Source organism: Neodiprion pinetum, chromosome 1 (genome assembly GCF_021155775.2).
Source record: "Neodiprion pinetum isolate iyNeoPine1 chromosome 1, iyNeoPine1.2, whole genome shotgun sequence".
Taxonomy (NCBI): Eukaryota; Metazoa; Arthropoda; class Insecta; order Hymenoptera; family Diprionidae; genus Neodiprion; species Neodiprion pinetum.
This window is the reverse complement of record NC_060232.1, coordinates 5,060,648-5,083,266: the sequence shown is the minus strand read 5'-3', so window position 1 is coordinate 5,083,266 and position 22,619 is coordinate 5,060,648. Positions and strand designations below refer to the sequence as shown.

At 40.1% G+C, this 22,619-nt stretch overlaps 2 protein-coding genes across 5 annotated transcripts; one reads left to right on the top strand and one right to left on the bottom strand.

Annotated features, from left to right (window-relative positions):
- Window positions 1–142: 142 nt before the first annotated feature.
- Window positions 143–22,551, top strand: LOC124217477 (dynein light chain Tctex-type protein 2B). 3 transcript variants are annotated; one of them, XR_006882831.2, is made up of 6 exons: window positions 143–411; window positions 492–625; window positions 713–846; window positions 1,048–1,194; window positions 20,515–20,690; window positions 21,395–22,551. XR_006882831.2 is itself a non-coding variant. In XM_046623151.2 (4 exons), exons 1-4 carry the CDS (start codon window positions 221–223, stop codon window positions 1,093–1,095), a joined length of 507 nt encoding a protein of 168 aa, XP_046479107.1. In that variant the 5' UTR covers window positions 143–220; the 3' UTR covers window positions 1,096–3,038. The 3 variants fall into 3 exon arrangements, 1 of the variants encoding a protein (XP_046479107.1); XR_006882830.2 differs by having other exon boundaries at window positions 20,515–22,551; XM_046623151.2 differs by lacking the exons at window positions 20,515–20,690; window positions 21,395–22,551 and having other exon boundaries at window positions 1,048–3,038.
- LOC124217459 (mucin-2) lies at window positions 2,034–18,651 on the bottom strand. 2 transcript variants are annotated; one of them, XM_046623102.2, is made up of 13 exons: window positions 18,326–18,651; window positions 11,860–12,023; window positions 11,602–11,731; window positions 11,081–11,198; window positions 7,800–7,887; window positions 6,221–6,272; window positions 5,820–5,922; window positions 5,629–5,722; window positions 5,081–5,489; window positions 4,746–5,002; window positions 4,163–4,647; window positions 3,830–4,048; window positions 2,034–3,680 (listed from the first exon to the last, which is right to left on the bottom strand). In XM_046623102.2, the coding sequence occupies exons 2-13, from the start codon at window positions 11,981–11,983 to the stop codon at window positions 3,546–3,548; spliced, it is 2,214 nt and encodes a 737-aa protein (XP_046479058.1). In that variant the 5' UTR covers window positions 11,984–12,023; window positions 18,326–18,651; the 3' UTR covers window positions 2,034–3,545. The 2 variants fall into 2 exon arrangements, with proteins under 2 accessions (XP_046479058.1, XP_046479049.1); XM_046623093.1 differs by lacking the exon at window positions 18,326–18,651 and adding an exon at window positions 15,478–15,554.
- Window positions 22,552–22,619: the final 68 nt, after the last annotated feature.

Below are 22,619 nucleotides of genomic sequence, written 5' to 3'. Positions count from 1 at the left end.
GCAACGAACAATTTAAAGAGCATAACGCGTATGGTGTATTTGCGAATTAACGTTTGAAAATTCCGCCAAGACTCGTAATGATAGTCCCAGGTTTCGTCAACAGATGACGCAGCACTCGTATGGTTACTTGGCAACGAGCTGCGTTTGTTTTCACAACCTGTCACAACCTCAAATGTTCTGCCAAAGTGCCTGACATCGGTCGAGCCAGCAAAACGAAGAAATGGAAAGCAAAGATGCGGATAATGCAACCACGTCTCCGCAATCGGAACATCAGTCCGAGGACGAGGCAGAAAGTGGAGAGTATGAAGGCGAGAGAAAATCCGACGCAAATTTCGGTGGGCTGGAGGGTTCGGAGCAAGCACAGGCGGCTGCACTGCCAACTTACCAAATTCGACCACCACTTTCTGAGAAGTAAGAATAACTGTGTATTAAAATAATGAGAGACTGATAGTTTTTGCCTCTACTGACACGCGTCTGACGCTTATTGACAGATTCAAACCTATGAGCGCAAAAGAAGTTATACACAATGTACTTTCCGATCAACTCTCTACGAGAGTTTATGACCCGAAAGAGGCGCGCAAATGGTGTAAAGAAATTGCTGATACCATTAGAGACAAAGTCAAAGGTTTGTTGCATATGTTCTTGTTTGTTTGGAAATGCTGTTTTCATTTTGACGCTAACTGAACCTCCTTTGTCATTAATCCTTTTTCAGATTTGAAATTTAAGCGATATAAGTATATAGTCAATGTCGTAATGGGAGAGCATCGTGGTGCTGGCGTTAAAATGGGCACCAGGTGCATATGGGATGCCGAAGCTGATAGCTATGCCCACGACAATTTTTTGAATGTAAGATATTTTTTTCACACTTCACTTATCACAAAGTATTTTGTCTAACCTGAAATTGCTCAGAATGAAAAATTGTCAGAGTTTATTTTTTATATGAAATTAGATATGGAGATATTTCGGCATGGAATTTTTGCCACAAAAACATGGAAACAGGTCTTATTTAACATACGTTTTTATGAAATGTGAATTTACTTATTTCAGGAGTCTATATTCTGTGTCGCAGCAGTTTATGCTGTGTATTATTACTGAAGTTTTTGCAAGTGGTTCATACTTGGAAGTTTCGATTATGGATGAAATGAGATTGTGTGGGTGACGTATAATTCTTAGACCCTGAGCATATACCTAGAGGTACGTCACTAATAAGTTCTACGATTATGGGCGCTGCATGATCTTATCGGTTTCATATCAAGATACTTCCTTATTGTAGGATTTTTATATCCTTTTCTTTTTTAAATCATACATCCGTGTGAAATAGCCAAAAAGTACAAATTGCGCGTATTATTTGCATTTTAAATATGACATTATCTATCTAGAATGGTTCCATTCGTCATTATTTTTCTCAGCATTGCTAGTCTTGCTTCCTCACATGTCACATATAACGAAAATGAGCTTTTCGGTTTGGATGCCTTAATTGGTGACAAGTTGAACAAATTTTAAACAGGGTAAAAAACTAAAAAGTTGAGTGTAATTAGAATCGTAGTCGTGCATCGATGTTCAATTATTATTGAACCTGTATTAAATGTGTCGCGGGAAAATGATGCTAGCTCAGAATGATGTGAGTAACATTTTAGAACACGAAGAATTGAGACTTTTTCTTTCTCACCTCCGCGCCATTTATTTTACTTGGATTGTACTTGGAGGAAAAACGCTATCCACAAAACACTTGCAGTTGTAAGAATTTGGTCGACTATTTATGTTTTTATATTTACTATTTTACTGTACCGAGACTAAGGGTTTAAGTCTTTTTGATCCAAGATTTGCATTGTTGTTAGGAATGTGGAGAATGCCGATATTCTCAAGAATAACGTTATGACGAGAATTTAAGACAATACATCATATATTTGCGTATTTTGTTGCTGGTAAAAATTCCTGATATTTTCTGTTGATATTCTACGAGATTCACCTCTCAGTCGGTCATTTATAATAGGTACTTTGGAATATTTACGTTGAAAAAGCGAAAATATAAGTAGGGATTAGAAATAGCAGTCAGTTTATTGATACATGTGTGCGTGTGTGTGTATGTATATATGTATATATTAGATTATATTACGTTAAAGTATTCATACATGCTCACGCTAGTTATGGCATTGCGCAATATATGTGGTTTCTTCTGTTTCTTTTTACAAACATACCTGCGACTATTAAGCCGGTCAATTATGTCTCCGGATATACGTACATATATGTACATATACATATATACACATATATATATATATATATAGATATATATTATTTCGCTTATATACGATTACAACCATTAAAATTATTATAGCACCATAATTCACGGCTCTTTAATACCATGATAATACGTGTATTCTTTTTGATTTTTTATGCAATATTTACCTCATTGCTTGATCTTCTTTTTTTAATTTTTGTGAAAAACGGTCAAGTAAGGTAAATAAAATAATGGTATAGTCAATTTGCGTTTTCTTAAAGACTACGGACTCGTTGTTAATTAATTAGTAAATAAAATAATACAAAATATATATTGGTAATCAATAATTATAGTAATTATATGTATAATTTTCCTAACACGCGATTGACGCGTGGTTTTGAATGTAAAAACAATTCGTTACAGAATTCGGATCAGATCTGCAAGTGTATATTCATTGTGTGTGTATATACGTATATTTATGTGTAACAGTGTAAGTAAGTGGTTTTTGCACGTTTCGAGAAAATGATATTAGAACGGGTACTCGTGTATCTTGCTTGCGAAACTGCCAGTTTAGATACTAGTTAATGAGTATTTTAAATGATATTATATTACATACAAAGTTTAAAACAACTGGGAATTACTTAAAATATTTCATAAAATTAAATTGAAAAAAACGATGGAGAGAAAGGTGTTACGTTTTTATCGTAATCTCAAACTTAAATAAAATAAATCGGTTAATGTTCACACTTTGTATGTGTACATATTTGTATTAACGTCGGGTTTTGTTTGAACTTTTTGGACGAAGAAATCAAAGTAATTATGAAGAAAAAACCTTTCCCAAGCCACGGTATGACCTCATTGTGCGATTTTTTATTTTTATACATAAGGTCAAAGAGTAACGTGATCCTGGGCTTACAGATATTTAGTCTAAAATTTATCGAATTTTCGTCCACAAAATTTTTCGCTATCTTGCCACTTTTCGCATTATTCATTTATTACTGTGAAATTTTTGCTAAACAGTTTTGTACGGTTGATGGTACTGGACTGATTGAAAGGTAAAATCTTGTATAAAACTACGAACATACGTATAGAATCAAAATCACTCAAAATAGGATTAAAAGACTAAGTTTTTTTTTTTAGAAAACACCACGCGATTATGTTACTACGGCGGTTACGACATCTTGGCGTACATTTGAATGTGCACCAACGAAAGTGAACTTTTACGAGAGATATAACGAAACATAATATTTTTTACTGAGGTATAGAATTTACGTCGCTGTAAAATTTACATTAATTTATATATACTTTGATAATTACGCGACGCCTACATAATTACGCAAGGCATAGCGCAGCACAGTGGCAAACAAACCGGAACTACGGCTCCTCCGCTACTGCTTTTGCTTTTGCTTTTACTCGATGCTTCGTATTCGTATTTAGCTTTACCCTTCTGCCATCCTCCCTGTAACCAATTCGTAAAAATGTGAATATCCATAAAGTCTCTGCATTTTGTTCGTAGTTGGATTACTTGCCGAAAATTTGATTGGTAAAAATTTGAAAATCATGCAGGAAAATTTGATTTCTACTTCATGTTCAGAAGTAAATACTCACGCTAGACTGCATCATAGCTCCGCCAGACTCTTCCTTCTTGGTGAATTCGGCAGATCCTGGCGGATAGTAAACGGGAGGTCCGGCGTAATTTTTGCTCTGAACTTTCGGGGGCGTATGCGGCACGAAATCGACATCTTTCTTTGGATTACTAGGGTCAGAAGATTTTTGCAACTTCTGCTGGTCTCTCTCTTTGTTAGAAATATCAGCCAGTACAACCCGCTAGAACGTAAAAAGCGGTCAGTGATTAGTGTCGAAACAAACTACTCCCCACAACATTTATATAATTTCACTATTGACGATCCGTCCAATATTTTTACAGCGATTCCATCCTACCTCCGTGTCCGAGAAGGAAGCCATAAGGTCCTCCAACTTGTCAGGTGGTCCATGTCCGTTGCTGGGCGTTTGCGGCTTCGCGTTTGCCGGATAAAGTTGAACGCCGCTCGTGGGGAACGGTTTCGGCAGAAGAACCTCGTGATCGTCAGGATATTTGTTTGGCGGAATGGTCGTCGTGGTGTTGGAGTACTTGTAAATCGTCGTGTTCGTCGGCTGAGGTGGATTCGTCTGCGGAGGTGCAACGGTGTAGTAATTTACCGTCGTGTGGCTCGGTCCTTCCGGCCTCTGATGATCGGGACCCGGGTATTTGTGTGCAGGTTCATTGGGATACGGTCTTCCCTCGTAATATTCCTGGCTTCTGTTTATCGTCGTAGTCGTGTGAGATTCGGTTTTCGGTGCTGGCTGATTTTGGTATATGATAGTCGTCGTGTTGGTTCCGTGATCCGGGCGGTCGGTATCCGGGCCATAACCAGGGCCGTGTGGACCTGAAAAAAGTGTAGACCACGAAGGTCGGTCACTCGCGAAATTATCTCGTCGACGATACGGTCTGAAATAAGTATTCGGTTAGAAAAATCGTGCGTACCGCTGTTCGGGCTGCGGGGTCCATCCCCGTTCGGATAGGTTCCATTAACTTGGTAGTACTTCTCGTTCTTGGTCACAGTTGTCACTGTTTCGTTGTTACTCGGAGGCGGCCCGGTGTGATAAACGATGGTATTGTTAACTGGTTTCTGGACCGGACTACCAGGCGGAAATCCACGTTGCTCCTCGTGGTAGTACTTGGCCTCCTTGTGCAGGCTCGACGTCTTGGTCGTCGTCTCCGGTGGCGGTGGACTGGCGTATCTGCGAACCAACGAATTACCTTCAAACTCCACTCTTCCCCAAGTTCCAAAGCCCAAGTCGAAGGTTCCAAACACCTACCTGATTTGCGTTCCCGGTCCATCGGGTGACGGCACCTGGTAAGTGACCGTCTGTCCCGGAAGTGTGGAATTGGTCACCTTCTGCGTATGGATGGTGTAGCTTTTGTCGTTACTTCCTCCACGCGGCAGGGTGTAAGTTATCGTCTGATCGCCGGGCAGCACAACCCCTCTCGGCAGCGTGCTTCCGTGGATGTAATTTTCGGGCGAGCCGGGAAGTTCGTAGGTGTAAGTTTTCACGGTCGTTGTTACTTTGGTATTCGGACCGGGTGCCAGGTTTATCGGCACTGCCGCGTTTGGCGATGGTACCGGGATGTACTCGATGTTTTCGACTTCCTGCGGGGCTTTCAGAGTCTGGTTTTTCCTGATTGTCGTCACGGTACTTTGTACGGGTCTCGGGTCAACGTGGTAGCCTGAAACGTGTCGAGTTTATTGCGAATCTCAAGTAATCGGAGCTGAATGCTACACGAGTAGGAAAAAAAGCCCTTCCGGAGAACTCAACGCGCTAGCATGAATGGCATGCCTGTAAAGTAATTCGAGATCAGTACATACTTGACGATTCCTGTACGTATGAAACATCGCGCTGCTGGCTTGCAGGAAGAGGAGACGTTTGCCTCGACCTGGATGTAGAAGAAGTGTCGAATAACTGTGGGATTGAGAAAAATGGGTCAATTCGTTGCTCACAGTCGGCAGTCTACCCTGTTTTTCAAGTACTTGGTCACCCTCGGTTTTTACTCTCTTACCAGTTCTCTGTTTACGGTCGAAGTCTTGCCAGGCGGATCAGGACTGCGATGACGTCTAGTCGGATGCGATTCTTCGGTATAACTTCTGTCGCGAATTTCCTCACTGAAATACACAAATTTCCTTACTCGTTGGATAATTTACCACGGAAATATCGGTCAGAATACGACAGATTCGGTACAGTGTGAGATGAGCATATCTAATTGTGTGTAAACTAACGACACTGTTTGGCACTAATCCACAGAGCTACGTGAGTAAATCCAAGTATAATCGAGCAAGGTTTTTCGTTGATTTATCGTTGCTTTTCTTGGTGCGAAGTTTTGTCTAGAGCTTCTGCAGTAGTTTCTTTTTTTCAGTTTCCTTTTTGTTTTTTGTACCGTACGTGTTTCGACGTAATACTCACATCATCGGAGGGCCAGTTGCGTTGAGAACGTTTTCCGACATTGCCCACGAGTCTGGAAAACGGAAACATTAATGTAACAACGGTATTGTGACGATTTCCATGTACGCAACACGAGGTTGGTTAGAATTGCAGCGTTACCATATTCGGAAACAATTAGACTGTTCGTTTGAATAAGCGGATGTGCATGGTGGGACGTCTAATAATCTCAAGTCGTACCATAACAAAGTGCAGAGCTGATCTTAGAACCAGGGACTCATTTTCCTGTCAACTGCATGCGTGCAGGTCTTTCAATCGCTTCTCTACAACAAGTGGCGACATTTTATGACTATCGGCTAGCTTGAATCTCGATTCGTTCGAATTGCTGCACTTTTTCGTGAAACGTTAATAGTTCCCTTGAGAGATGGAAAATAGCCCCGCGTAGCCTTGTGCTGCAAAATTCCATTCACAGCGAGATCGCAGTCTCCGGTTCGTATCTCGTTGAAGCGGTCACGGAGAAATCGGGTCATCCATAATCGGGCCTAATATGGCAGTGCCACTTACTCGCTGGCTGCTGTTGCTGCTGGCTCTTTGACGAGCGGCAAACGGCTCTGATTGTCGGACCGCGATGTTGTTTACCCCTAACTGCCTTTTATCTTATGCTAAATACCTGCGTCGATAAGGCTGTTTAGTCGGATGAAAATGATCATTTGATAATCTGGTTCGCCTTTGTCTCAGAGCCGGTTATTCGGCACGGTTGATACTTTGATACCTTTGGTGATAATTCCCGAGAGTCATTCCGCTAATGATACGCCAGATTATCGCGGTATCAGGATTTGCGCTCGGGCGAATGCCTGCTATAAAGCCAGGTTCCGCGATTCGCAAAATTGACGATTTCGCAGCTCATCCAGACTTTTTGCTTATGCAACGTCGCAACTTGAACCGAAAAGAACGACCCATTCGCGTACGGAAAATGGAGAAAATCATCGAATCCGTTGCACAAATACCTGCTGATATTTGCGAGTTTGTATATATTTATTCTTCGTAACGTTGTGTTTTCTTCCGCGTCGCGCAATTTTCATTATCTAATCTTACATCCTCGGTGTATTGCAGCAATGCAATAATGTATAATTTGCGTAATTATGTAAAGGCGATATAGAATTTGGACATCTTGATTCTGCGACGAGGCATTTTTTCTCCTCTTTCATTATTGTTTCGGCGAAAAGTTAGTACAATATTACATCGATCCTCTGTAATCTAATCTTCCACTCGACTTTGTCTGATATAATATATTATACAACGTGTAGTTCAGATAAAATTTAGTCGCATAAAAATATGTATACGTATATGTCGAGGAGCGTATCCTTGGTCAAGTTTTTCTTCCCTCTGATAGCGTAGCGATATGATTATTCTGCGTATCGCTGTGGTTTCAACCTTCCGACGAAAATTTGTTACTCGGTATAAATAAATCGGTTCTCGTGCAAACGCAGACGCGAGATTTTTTTGACAGAAGAAAAAGAGAGATTTTTTGACACGATAGATGACCAACTAGATAGATATATTTCTAACGCGATTTAATTTTCAAGGTAAATTTAAAACTCACCACCGTCTCTCGGGCTGCCATCGAGGTTCGTCTTGTATTGATAAGACACCTGTTTGTACGCTACTGTCTTGCTCTGCCCTGGTTGAACCTGGAACGAGAGAAACAAAGCCTATTAAAGTAACGTTACAATATTAATAACAATAATCACTGATTGGTAATCGGATTAATTTCATTACAATGATAACTAGCTCAACGTTAGCTGCGTATCTTTGCAAGTAGCAATAATAAAATCGCGATCAAAAATCCAATCACACCGATTTTATAATCAATCTTTCGTGCAATGCGCTTGTCGTTGTTAATTAAGATGACAGCCTATTAGTATTGCGCGCCCTGTAAATACTTTGCACGTATGTAGAGAAATACCGAAACGTTGCCCAAGCCCGATGCCCTCATCGCGTGCAATAAACTACGCAATAACTAGAATTATCGACGACGATCGGAGGTCGAAGGCGCGGCTGCCGAAGAGTCGGAAAAATTCAACAAACGTAGGGGAAAAATGGGTAAGCAAAATTAGACGCGCAGCCGGCTGCCTCGGAACATTCGATAACCAAAAATAGTCGCGTTTTACGATTGCCAGCGGCTAAGTAACGATCTTTCCTATCTCTTGTACGTATAAACTTTTCTCACACATTTATAAATCCGGCATGATCCACGATTCGATATACGCGTTAACAAACACGTTTGAAAATAGAAGGAGATAAATCGTACAGAGAACTTTTTATCTCCATTTCTTGAGTTCTGTTACGATTTTAGAGGCCTCCTAAACTCGTCAAAATTCTCCGAACCTCAATCAAATCAAAGACATCTCTTGTTGCCATGTTTCAGTCTGCAGTAACGAAAAATCGTCGTAATATACACTGTTGAAAAAATTCAACCAAATATAAATTGTTACATTTTTCTTAGTAAATATGACGCAAATTTTTCTAATTTCAACATTTAAATTTTCACATCAAGATTCGATTTGTAATTTGTACTTTTTCTTTCATTGAATAATACGTTAAAAAATGGTTAAATCAATCGGACAATTTTAATGGACCTACTGGGACATTTTTTTCTAACCGTATATATATACATATATAATATATAATATACATATATTCCTGCGGGTAGTTAGAAATTTCCTATTTGATTTTGTATTGTGTATAATTTCTCCAAGTTATAATTTACTTAAGATGTAACACGCATCGTCGAAAAGATCCTACGTACATACCTCGGACACCTAATTTTATGATAGATAAAAAAATTTGAAAATTAATCACGAAAGGTGATTCGCGATCGATGAACGACGCCGGCGTGTTTCCGGTGCGTTTCCCCGCATTATGCAGCATTTAGTTGTTAAACACGGTTTGTGAAACTTTGACGGCCGGGATGTTGGATCCCTTTTAAGGGCACGCGACGTTTCGAGGTATGTATAAATTTCCCCTGAACAGGCGGTCAACTCCTACGACATAGGTTACAGGCACGGAATCTCCGCTGTAAAACAGCCGCGTTTTTTTCACCGCTTCCATTCCGGCGTGGAATTCAATGGAATTTAATCAGTTAGCGAGCGATCCACCAACGCAGCTTGACGTATCAACGTAACGCATAACGCAAGGCAAAGAGGTCGCGAGTCCAGTCGAGTCGGCCCTCTGATATGTACCACTTGACTCTGGTCTTATAAGGTGCGCCACAGAACTCAGATCTACCCACACAACGCTCTCCCATTACTTACTACACTGGGAGCAACCGCGAAAGAAACACCGTCGACGGTCGAAAATCACGCGAGAATAACCGCACCACAAATTTGGCTCGCGGTCAAAGGGATTCACGCGTGTTACGGTCTGCTATTCGATGGATAAAATTATTCTACGTATCTATGAAATTTAGATCATTTTTTTTATCATCCGGATGGCCACTGGTCGGGAGTTTTTTGAAAACTTGGAAATGTCACGGAATTCTGAAATTCTGGAACAGTGACGCAAAATGTCAGGGATTTTAACGGAAAGTCAAGGAATTGTTTACTGTACGTTGTTGTTTTTTTTTAAGCTTTGGATAAATTAGATCCAATGCCAAAATTTTTTTTTTTCACCATCGCCGGAAGATTCTCTTGAAACTTTGAATATTCCTAAACATTATCTTACAAATGATTGAGCGCATCGGCTAGATGGGATGGTGGGATCCAAATGACAGTTCGTACTTTCGTCGACAAAAAAGAAAATGCGTATATTTAATCAATTTATCCGAATTGGTCAGGGAAAATTACAAGATATTTGTCTGGAGAATCTGAAAAAATCAGGGAATTTCTTGATGGAGATTTAGTGGGCATCCTGTCTCATTTTTCTTCTTCATACATTTAGCTGTTGTCAATTGCAGCAGCTGTGCAGCTTAAAGCTTTCAGGTGTATTCCAATTTTACATATTTCCGGAAAACAATCATTGGTGGTGTTCGGATTCGACTCGTAAGCTTGCGATTTTCCGTACAAATCACATATTATCTGCAAGATTGTAAATTTGGAATTTATTTGAACCTGCCAATTATCCAAAAAAGGTTTACGAGGGGCGGAGACCGACTGCCTGTTGAATTTACATGCAAGTGGGCATAAGGACGCTTTATTCATTTGGCCCAAGGTTGCAGGACCGCCAACGCTTCTGGAGCTTTATAACCCGAGTAATGGCTTTTTTACGAGCACTGATTGCACCAAGGTTGTTTCGAAAATACTTCTTTCACTCCGTAACATACGCGTGCGTGAGTTTATCACCATGGGATTGTTTCCAAGATTGTTCACCCCTTTAACCGAAGCTTCTCTGTAAGCTTTTACTCTATGTTTTACGATTCGCTTAAACGAGTACTCGATAGTCCTATTTTATTACTTCCATATTTTTCTTGCTATAGATATAAATTTTTCTGTTTTTTATTGTCGTGTGTTTACAGATTCACATTTTCTCGCCACAGCGAGACTGCGGTATATTATTAAAACTCTGCAACGCTGTATTATTCTCTCAAAGCCTGCAGGCGAATAAGGTCATCAAGTTGTGAAAAAGAGACTTGTGATATGTGTTTGAAGCGTTTTGTATCATCGTCATCCCATTTTTATGCGCGACGCGAATCTTTCGCGATCCGTTGTTTCGTCACATTTTTGACACATTGCACGGTCGATTTATTGATATTCAATCAGAACTTCCCTATGTGCATAACTCTGAAAGAGAACCGTTTGGCAATGGTCGTATTTTTTTTGGGAACAATTGTTTATTCAATCGGAGTCGTCGTCGGAATTCTTTAGTAATAAAAACGCGTTCACTCACGTTCTGCAGTTCGGCATCGAGAATTTCGAGACCAGGAATTCCGCTGACTGCGCCACTGTTTCCAGTCGTCACGTACTTTTCTGTTGTTGTTGTTGTCGACCTCGTTGGCGAGATGGTACTGTAACGATACGAATGAAATTCGTGCGTCAAGAATCGAACGAATCGAGGAATAAAAATAATCATTCTCATCGCCTCTCTTACTTTGGTGTCAACTTGTACAATTTAATGCTCATTTAACTAAAAAAGTAGAGTAAACCTCAGAAACTGATTTTGCGTTGCAACAACCAAAAAAGGATCGACGATAGCGCAAAATGGTTAGGCGTACCTCGTTTTTCCTAATTCCAACAGTATTCAAACAGCTTTTTTTCAACGATACCTGTTTTACTCAATTTTTCTAGTTACCGTAGCAAATGAAATTTTTCTCAGTGTAGTATTCCATCGATTTCATACGTGCGAAACGCGTTTACACAGTGAGTTTCCGGTTCGTTATTGCCGATTGAAATTCTTTCCCCAGTACTCACCGACCCTCGGATACGATCCTCGTAGTGTTCGCAGGTGCTCTGTATTCAACCTGCGGGGAAAGGGCTCGCCCTCCGCGAACTGGAGTCGCGCTTCGCGAAACGCTGGTTTGCAGGTCCTCCAGCAGCGCGTCTGAAACAATAATGTGCGAAAAATGTGATCAAAGAGTCAAAGCTCACTGTCTGATGCTGACAGTGATCGGCGAGCATCGCGATTCTCCGTCGATCGAGCTTTATCGCAGTTTTTCATTTCCAGCTCACCCAAATTGTTCTCCAGGTTGCTTGCCGTTGTTGACGAGTGGTTGTGGTGAATCTGACCATGTCCTCCACCGTGGCTAACGATTTTTCGGCTAACGTGCGAACTCTCTCTGACCGTCGACGCCATCGCGCAGTTCCTCTTCGCAGGATCTGGTCGATTAAGGATTCTGCAAGTTGCAAAAAAGTAGGGATTTTTAATCGTCCTAAAATCGTTAAGGTGTATTTTTTAGACAGTTGATTGGCTATGTCCATAAATCGACCGAGAAACTATTTTACCGAAACTAAATCTAATTCTTCGTTCATTATTTTCTTTTTCTTTGCTCACGTGTATTCGGAATTCGCGTATCTCTGAGAACCCGTTAAAAGAGCCCAGCTTTCACGACTTCCATGCGGCGAAATCGCTTCGCACCTTTGGTTTACATTTACGTACGTAATACATCACAGGAGGTGCAGTTTCATGTTTCTTAAATTTACGATTTCGATGTATGGGTTAACGCTGGAGCCGGCATTTGAAAGAATTTGCCGCAACCGTTTCCATCGTTCTTTCGTAAACGTCGATTACGCTGCAAGTGTCGGGACAATGCGTAATTGGCGCGATATTAATTTGTCCGACTGACGTGAACTTTTTCTCTTTGCAATGCGGACGCCGCGGTTTTTTAGCGAACATTCCGCGTCATCGCCGCGATGATCCGTCGTACATATAAAGCAACAATCGTGTGGCACGTTGTCGTTTAGCTAGAAATAATAATTGTCCTTCGTGCACATGTAACCGTCTGCAATTACGTAATAATAACCTCAGAGAGTCATCTGCCTCATTGCGGTGCGGTTATATTTATAAGTAACAATACCGATGGAACAGCGCGTATCCATCCTTAAAAATAACCGCAGTGTAATCGATTTGGTGTTCATTGTCGGAACGCTGTACCCGATATTCACATTCACATTCGTACCCGATATTCATTCGTTTCGATATGGATCAATGATTTATTAATAGAAGGTGATCGTGAATATCTTTGCCATGATCCGTTAATTAATTTTCAGAAACAAAATCTATGTTATTTTTCCACTAATTATCGGATTCGATGATTGGATTAATTACCCCGAAAACTTTACGTTTACGAAATTTCGTATAAGAAGGTTTTGTACACCGAACAAATTATACCTTTAAACTTACAAAGAAGGTATCCCATTTCTTTTTTAATATGTTACAGTAGACTAAAAACTAAGCGACAGGTATTTATTTATTTTTTTCATCCGCCATTCAACACTTCAAGTAGGTGAAACGTAGGTGAAACGTTAAAGCAATTCAAGGGGCAATTTGACAGTTTCACCCACAAGATGATAATATTTTTTAATCAATCCAACCGGCAAAGTTTCCACACAACGAGAAATGAAAAGTGTTTTTCAATTTTCTCAATTAAAAAAAAAGAAAAAAAAAATTTGAATAAATTACTCTACGGAATGCATTAAATTAGCGTAGTGCGTACTAACGATACGTAGAATATCTTCTGATCTTACAAGTTTAGCGATAAGTCGTAAATACGACGATTAGAATTTCTTCTGGACAAATAACACTTGTAACCCAATACCGGTACCTTTGGCCAACAATAAGAAAGCCTGCATCCTGAGGATTTACTCGCGAGTAAAAACTTGAATGAACGCTTCGTGCAGTCCGTCGTCACTCAGCCAGGATATCGCTTCAATCTTACATCGAGTAACAAAATCCAGAAACGTGTTACTGCAAGTGATAAATCGGACACCGCGCGAGGCACGACGAGTATAATCATCGCTGTTTGTATCACTGTCTAAGTATATTGTGCACACCAACTCGACTAGTGTATTCTACCTCGGAGTTACACTAATTAGGAGATAAACATTATATATGATAGCAATTTGAACGAGAGTTCGTTAAACGTTTCCAGGATGTAATTAACAGGCAGTACAATTTGCGTCCAGCTAGATAACACTAAAAGTGGAATAATATTTTTTGGCATAGCACGCGGTTTGGGTCGAGAACTGGTCGGATATCAATTAGACGCGTTGAAATCTCCGCATATCGTCGCGGAACTTGCAACTGCACATGAAACGTCTCGACTTCTGTGATTTTCACATTTTGCCTCGTTCGTTTTTTCTTTTTTCGCTTCTACCAGCTACGAAGAAATCAAACTTGTGTTTCAAATATTCTAAGAGAGAAAAAAATCGGCCCTCGTTCGTAACAAGAGCAAATATTTGTGCTGATTTTCACGGTATTTCAAGCCTTGGAGTTATTACCGATAATTATAGGGAGTATCAAGCAACAGCTGACCGTTTCATGTAAGAGGTAACGAGTTTGAAATATGCATATTATACGGTTGGAGAAACGAGTCTCTGCAGAACAGTGTAGCCATTACGAAATAAACCGCGGGTTCGCTTTTGGATTTTAGCTCTTGGCTGTCGGCTTAGTTTTGTCATGCCTGGGTTACTTTTAAACTCGGTAGACTGACTCACGGATTATTTTGCGCCGTGAACAACTCTGGCTGCAAAGGTTGTAAAAGAAGGACGAATTAAACTAACAATAAGCGCAGATTCACCCTTCGTTCACGCGCAAGAATAATAAACAAAAAGAAGAAGATGAGAACGATATCGTCAAATTGGCAAAATCTGATAACATATGGTCATGTCTCTGATATCTATGCGTTCGACGTTAAACTGTCTTTGGGAGAAAGTCGCCAAATTTGTAATATCAAGTTGACAACTGGTCGATTATAATAAATACAATGTATAAAATATTCATATAAACATTGAGAAACCGGTTGAAGAAAAGACAAGCAGACGTTACAAGAAGATCGAAGATGAATATTTTTTTTTTTCTTCTCCCCCTCTCTTACGAAGAAACACAACCTACGTGTAATTTTATTGCTCGTTCGAGTCACTACAAGGACTGCTTTAGTCATTGAAACGTTCGCCTTGGCCTTCGGAATTGTGGTCTCGGTTCCTTTGCATTGGAAATTATGAAGAATGAATCCCGGTGACCCAATTTAAACAACCTTCGCGAATACGTTCGAAATTCAAACTCGTTGTCTAAGTAACCGGAAGGTGCGACCTACGTACGTTAAAACACGTATTTAACGACGACGTTCGCTGTATTAAATTCGCATTGCCCAACGCTTCCCGCATTATATAACACGTCATAAACATTCTCAGTTTCCATATACCTACGCTGACAACGGCATTTTTTTTTTCTTTGTTTGTTTTAGATGTAATATTTACACCTACAGAATCACTTAAAGGGGGGAAAAAAAAAATTCGAGAGAACGAGAGACGAATAATTTTTGCTCTATGACGAAATGAATCTCTGTCAAATTAATCACCTGAACTGCAGATATCAGGCAGTTATAATTAGCGATTGATAAATATTCGTCTCGTAGTGAGATATTTTTTATTAATGTATATTATAGGTGTTACGTATAACGTAACAAGCTTACGTACAGCTTTTCATTGCCATATACGTATTTAAGTCGCGAGTGTCAATCGGTTATCGTACAGAGTTGATTACACGTTTGTGTATATACGAGCATGCGAAACACTCGTTACCGGCAATCGTCGCCCTACGTGATTCCTCATTTAGTTTCAGATAATTACTTCGTGGTAATCGCCACATCGAGGTCTGATACGTCTTCCGACAAGCGTAAAATAACTAACATCTACGTTATAAATTCCCCGTTGGTGTACGAAGAATCGTCCATGGGAAAATTGAATAGTTGTGTAAAATTGTGCGTCAACTTCGCGTAACTGATTTCGCGAATTTATAATTTTTTTCAAGAGATTATCACACGCGTATCGTTCTGCTTGACATACGGTAGAAATGATGTTTAGCGTACATAAATAAGTTTGAGTTTGAATCCGCAATCTCGCGGTTTCGTGGTTCGTAGTTCCCTCGGCTTGCTTTAGGGTCGGGGCAGTTGATTCTAAAATTAGCGAACGCGTCAGACTGAAATCTTAATATTTACGTGAACCGAATTCAGCACATATCGTCTACACAGACGTACGCGTAGTGAGCATTTTAAACGCGTATTTTCTCTGCTCTTCGTTTTATCATCCGTCGTAAGAATGTCGGCCGGAACGGTTGACCTTCAAACTCGTTTGAAAGTGGTCAAATAGATTTTGCAACTGTGCCTGTAACGCGAATACCGAAGCCATACCGCTCCGGAATACTCAAAAACTCTTCACCCATGATGCATCGTTATATACGTACGCCTTGCGAAATGCAAGTTAGGATTTTCCCTTCACGCGCTGGCGGAATGAATTGTAACACGAGTCTGCAAAAAGAATTATTTTTGACCGTGCGGTTTGTTGGTTGCAGATCTGTGTTATCCGTGAAACGTTTGACAATGGCATTATTTCTAGGTATAATAATTCAGAGTGCAAATCTTCCGATTAAACTTGAATTATTTTGGAAATGATAAATTTGAAACGAGCTATCGTCGACCTCTGACTCTTTCACTGCTGCAAAAAATCGGAAGCTTTTTCTACTTGGCAATTATCGTTGGTCAAATTTTACACGCGTTGATCGCCTAATGCGGATTTTGTTTCAGTGTTTTGAGTAACAATATGAATACGCATAGTAAAAAGCTCGCCCATGCAAAGGCGAATTTAATAACCAGTCGTGGCGAGACCCTGACTGGCGTAGTATAAATTTATCGTGGGCGGTGAAGAAGGTTTCTCGCTGTCGTAGGTGGAGCAGCCTGGATTCAAGTTTTTATTTTTACGTATTTACCCGACGTCGTACGATGAAAATATTGCATGATTTTCAGTGGTCGTAGATCAGGATTCAAGAAAGAAAAACGCTAGTCAAATCAGCGCCATTGATCTTATCAAAAATAGGTTTGAAAAAAGGAAAACAAAAGATCACCGGATCATCTCCGAGGAAGAAATCGATCGATGAAAAATCAACTCCGTATTATTACAAACAAAAAGGAACAAAAAAACTTTAATATCTAGTCGTAACTTTTCTCCGCGAATCCAATGTGAGTATAATATTTATTTCGACTATTTTTATTCTCTTGGTTTTTCAACTGAACTTACAACGCACTTCGCACGTAATCAATCGGCGATATGCGAATTGAAAACAAATGTGTATTGTAATAACCGTTATTGGATTGCTGATCATATCGCCGCGGAAAGTCTAATTGAATAGACTTACACGGAGTTTCGTGACAACGTCGTGTAATCGAAACCGTCGTACGTGCGCGGCATTTTATTTTATACAATTAGATAAAATTAAGAACAATACGTCGATGCTGGATAGCAATATATAATGATGATGATAATAATAATAATAATAATAATAATCACAACAATAAAATTGAGTGATTTCGTTGCCGGCATATATCCGATGATGATTCTCTCTCTCTCTCTCTCTCTCTCCGTCTCGGTGCGCCCTCAAGTCGGTTAAATATAGCTCACCTATATCCTAACTGGGCTTTATTTGCTGTGTTTAAAGGTCCGTACAGACCGAATAAAAACCGGATACATTCACTTTCGGGTCTCAGCGTGCGCCTCCGAGTTGTTAGCCTCGGAGATTATTTTCAGCTCATTTTATGATCTTGAAAGAATCGTGCGGCTCGTTCCCAAAACTCGAGATATCTCCGGCCCGCCGGCAGGCAGACAGCGAGACCATTGGAAGCCTTATGTTATTTATTTATCCCGCTTCTATGTATTCGTTAAAATTTTTCCCACAACGAGTTTTCCCTCGTCTCACCGTATAGGAACCATTTCCATCCAGTTTTCCCCCTTATCTCCGGCCAATTGTCAAGACGTGAAATCTTCTAGCGCGGCGTTATCTTTATCGGCGACAAACCGATCGAGATATCTCCTCGCACACCAGCGATGCTGGGTCTTAATAGTAAAATTATACGGCCTCGTTCTACTCGCCGTGTCTTGGTTCGTAATGATTGAACTGAAATTTAGTGAAAAACTATGCGTGTCTTCTTTCAACTTTAACACCGGGGGGATTTAAAAGTGCAGTAAATTAGTGAAAGAGCCGACCGACATGAACCTCGTTGAAATTCCTTCTTTCAAATAAGCTCTTCCTTGAACCTGCACACATTTTTTTGGTCCAACTTTACGATCCCCGTGCATGAGCTTGCGCGTTACAGACTGTACGAACACCGAGATGGAGCCCAACAGCAATCTCAGGTTTCCTCGACTCGAATGTGCCTCCACATGTGGTAATCCGGCACCGCGTATTAGCATCTTTCGCAGCTTCGTTGCGATTCGTAATTTACGAACACACGGTACACGCGCCTGGGTCTGAAGTTGCGGCTGTTATTAACCTCGGGAAGGAAGTAACTCGCGATTCATATCCTATCACGAATCCATATTAATACTCTAAAACCGCGAAAGAACCGCGTCGTTTTTTAAACACATTACTGAAGAAAAGTCGGTTGTAAAACCGCTACGCGATGCTTGAAAACAGACGCTCACTCACCTCTGTCAAACGTGTGACAAGCGCGTAAGTAAATAATCCGTAGCTTGCACGTTCGCACTTTTGTTATTAATATATCGACACTGACAAGAAACAGAATGAAAATCACCAGGTGTGTACAGAGACGCGTCGATTTTATACCGGCCAAGTGTTCGTTGCGTGGATACTTTGCTGATTTTACTTAAAATGAAAAAGAGACGCGCGCGCGGCGACAACGAAATTTAAGCTCGAATTCCGCGTCACACGAACCGCAGTCCGCCAACGACTGGATCTTTCTACTTGGCGTTTGGCAGGCTGCTCTCGCCCTCCAAGAGACTAGTAGTGACTGCTTAAAGCCGATGTCAGACGTACCGTATGCAGGTTACATGCGTTATGCGCCCACACGCAGCATCGTCGACTCCGCATTATTCGCAATCCTTGCGGTTTTTCTCAACATAATATCTATTGGTCAGCACATCGGTTGACGCAACGTTTATATTCATACCGATGAAGATATAACAATTCTCGATACTCGCAATAACAAGTTTCTATCTTGTAGGTACGCTGTTTTCACTGTTTTCACTGTTTTCACTGTTTTCACTGTTTTCTCAATTTTTATTGGAAAGTACAAAAATGCGTAATTCTGAATTATATATAAATAACGAGGCACAACAGATTCCACCTATTAGAGAATTACGTCCAAGTCGTAATGTCGTATTATTACATCATCGATACCTTGAAAACTTATTCGTACAAACACGTTTTCAAGATGTTCTTAGTGACAAGAATGACAAATCAAAAAACGTTATGTTATGACATATGTATCCGTGAATTTGCACCTACTGATGAATTAATTTTCTATCTTAATCTTTGAAACATTTTATTTTCGAATTTGTAACCCAACAACAACTCGGATACCGTCAGAACGGTAACATCTATTTTCAGCATCTAGTTTCACCGCGTGATTATGAAAACGCCGTGCTAACGGACTTGAGCAAATTCTCCGCGAGCACGCGTTTTTCTGCAAACGTATTTCGTAGAAGTTATATTTTTCTTTCAGCTACAGCCCAAGCTGAGTAAATTAAGCATATCCGCTGTTAGCTCGGCAAAGTATTTACACCTATATATACAGACATTCTTGTAAATAGTTTTCTGTACGGCTGTACAGGTATGCGAACAGCTTCGTATCGAGTTTGTGCAAAACTTGTCAAATTGTTTGGCGAGGTGCACTGCGCTTAGTTAATTGTCAGAAGGTTGCATATTCGAAATTCCAGTATGTGCCATAGGTGCGTGAGAGCTTATCTTTTTTGACCCGTGATAAAGCTGTGCACGTAAAAATGTACAGCTAATCTTGACAAATCAATCGTGAACGCTGCACGGGGCGGATATCAGTTGAAATTGTTAACCGATCACGATCGCGTCATTCGATCAATATACGATACAAAGTATTCTACGTTCGCATTCTATTATGGGGTGCATGTTCGGCATGTGTGATAAAATATGCTAATCTACGTAATGTACGCGTATTGTACGGATATATGATAATGCGACGTACCGCCATGCATGACAATATAATGGAACGAAATTTGAATATTCAAATTTCGCGCCATGCGCGTTGAAATCCCGCGTGAGAAAGGGTTTTTCTAATATTGTAGCAAACGTTTTCATTCATCGCAACTGTCGTTGTACAACAATTGCACGTTTCTTTTGCAACATGCGGCAAACTTTGACCGTTCATACCATTCGCCAAGCGTGCGGGGTAAAATGTAAAATGATTCACGGTGAACGCATAAAATTTCCCCTCCCTGCTACATTTCGATGAAAATTAATTAAATGTGCACATGACACAAATCTCTCTGTTTTAATTGCCATAAACGGTTCGATACGACGCGACGCGATGACACCGTCGCTGTATTACAACCTTGCCTTCTTCAGACCGCAATCTCGTCGTATTCTACGCAACGATCGTTAAAAAGAAATAAATACTACTACTAGGTACGTGCAGTAGTAACGTTTCTATCATTTCACACATGCGTGTTATGTGCCTCCCTCCCTCCAATCAATGAATATCTCGCTCATGCAAGGCGGAACGCTTCGGCTTACCAGCCAGAGGTTAAATCTGCACCGCACGATCCTCTCGTATACGTATAATTCGCGGTTTCTTTTGTATTATACACATTTGCATGCGCGTATGTATGATACGACGCCTCTAGGTTCGTCCCGACGTCGGGCTGCGGGCAGCTTCTACGAGCTCACCGAGTTTCTCTATTTTCGGAATGTCAACCGACCGCTTCGCCGATGACGTAACCCCGTCGGCGCTAACCTCATCCGCAGCCTGTTCCTGACGTCATCCACCTGTACTGAACGCCAAAACTTGGTCTTCCAAAGGGTACGCTGTCGGTGTAGGTGTAGAAAATTCGAACCTTCCCGAGAATTGATTTCAGCCTTTCAATCTCGACGAGATTTTCGGCTGGAGTCTTTGAATCGTATCTCAACGACATTTTTAGATGAACGAATTTTCAAATTTCAAATCGACGCAGAGAAAATTCGAATCGTGATGTACAGGATTTTTACCGAAAATATTTCATTCGCTTCTTTATTTTTTTCACCCATTTTCCACTGCACGGTGATTCAACGTCTGTAATCATCGCCGCGTTGTTTTTGAAGTTGTTTCAGTTTTCGGACATTTTTTATAGAATAGACAGGGTGGCCACATACCGGGATAATCCGGAAAACCTGGAAATCTCAGGGAATTTAAAAGGGGTCACGGAAAACGTGGTATTGTCGGGAGATTGTTAATTTGGTCGTGGAAAAAACTGAAGATATCAGTTCTCCTATCGTGGGAATTAGAAATCATTTTTCAGATAACAAATTTACTTTTTTCTGCCGAGAAAACAAAACTTATATTTATCCTAGGTTCGAATTGAATTTTAACCGAATATAGAGTTAATAAGCGTTAAGAACGATTTAGGTTTTAGTAACTTACCAGAACTGGGAAAATTTCAGGGAGAACTAGGTTTTAGGTCCTGGAAAAGTTATGGATTTTTTTCCCTGAAAATTTCTGGTCACCCAGATAGATTTATGTTTGTACAGCATTGAAGAAACGGCGATTCTCCATCATATTCCAACTTCGGCGACCTTGGCGTTTAATCGTTTAAGCACGAGATGAGTACTCTTCACGGCCGTCGCATCCATCAGTCATCATAAACTTCAAACTTCATTGCGCTCAATAAAGTTACATATCCAACGGAATTATGCAGTATTCTATGATAAATCGTGATGACTCTTCGCCAAAATAATTATAACGTTGCGGGAAATCGGCAGCTGGGATAAAACAAATGATTATGAATATATCCTGAATTCATGATCTTACTGTTTCGCGTACATTCTTCAATAATAACGGCTTAATTAACGATCTGGTCCAAATTCTCAACTATTGTAGCAAAGTCGCAATAAATACAAAAATATACTCTCTTTCTATCGAAATTATCAAGATTCCCGTCAGTTTACTTGCGTAATGCGTTCAAAAAGTAGTTTATCCAATTATCGAGGAATAGCACACCCCTTTACACTGCTTCGTAGCGTCATCTGGCAAATTATTTACGTATCAATATTTAAAAGTTGTGTATAACAAGATTCTATGATAATAAAGCGCCAATTTCATTCCTCAACTATGAAAAAAAAAACGCGTGAAAATGGCGATTCTTTTTTTGTTCTACATTGGCATTGGTTTTTTGCGCTGACTTGAAACCATATCGATCTTATCAATCAAGTCACGTGATCATGGTACTTGATCTCAATCATTCCTACCGATGGTTAAATATACGTACGTTCAATTGAAATCTCGTATCATTTTCTGATATAATTTCGCGCATGTTTTATTCTTGCGTTACACACGGGCTTTTCATTTGGCGACGAATTACTTAAATTTTTCATTTTATTCAAACAAATATAATGTAAATACATAATGAATAATACAAATTAAATCACAGTGTGAATTACAATGCAATTTTACCTGTAATGTAATAGAATTTTACTAATTAATCAGTTGCCAGTTGTGAATTTAATTTATTTTCACCTAAGTTGCAAGGAATGACTGATAATCTAATAATTCATCTAAAAGAACAAAAGGAAAAATACTATCAATACTAATGTCAAATTACAACCAATACCGCTAAGGACGAACTTTACAAATAAATATTGGCAGTGGACTTCTTCGTAGATCATAATTCTCTTTCCGATGAAATCTATGTGTTTATTAAAAACTTGCAATGTGTATTTTCTCGAGGGAATTTTTTGCAGACAGATTTTAACGTAG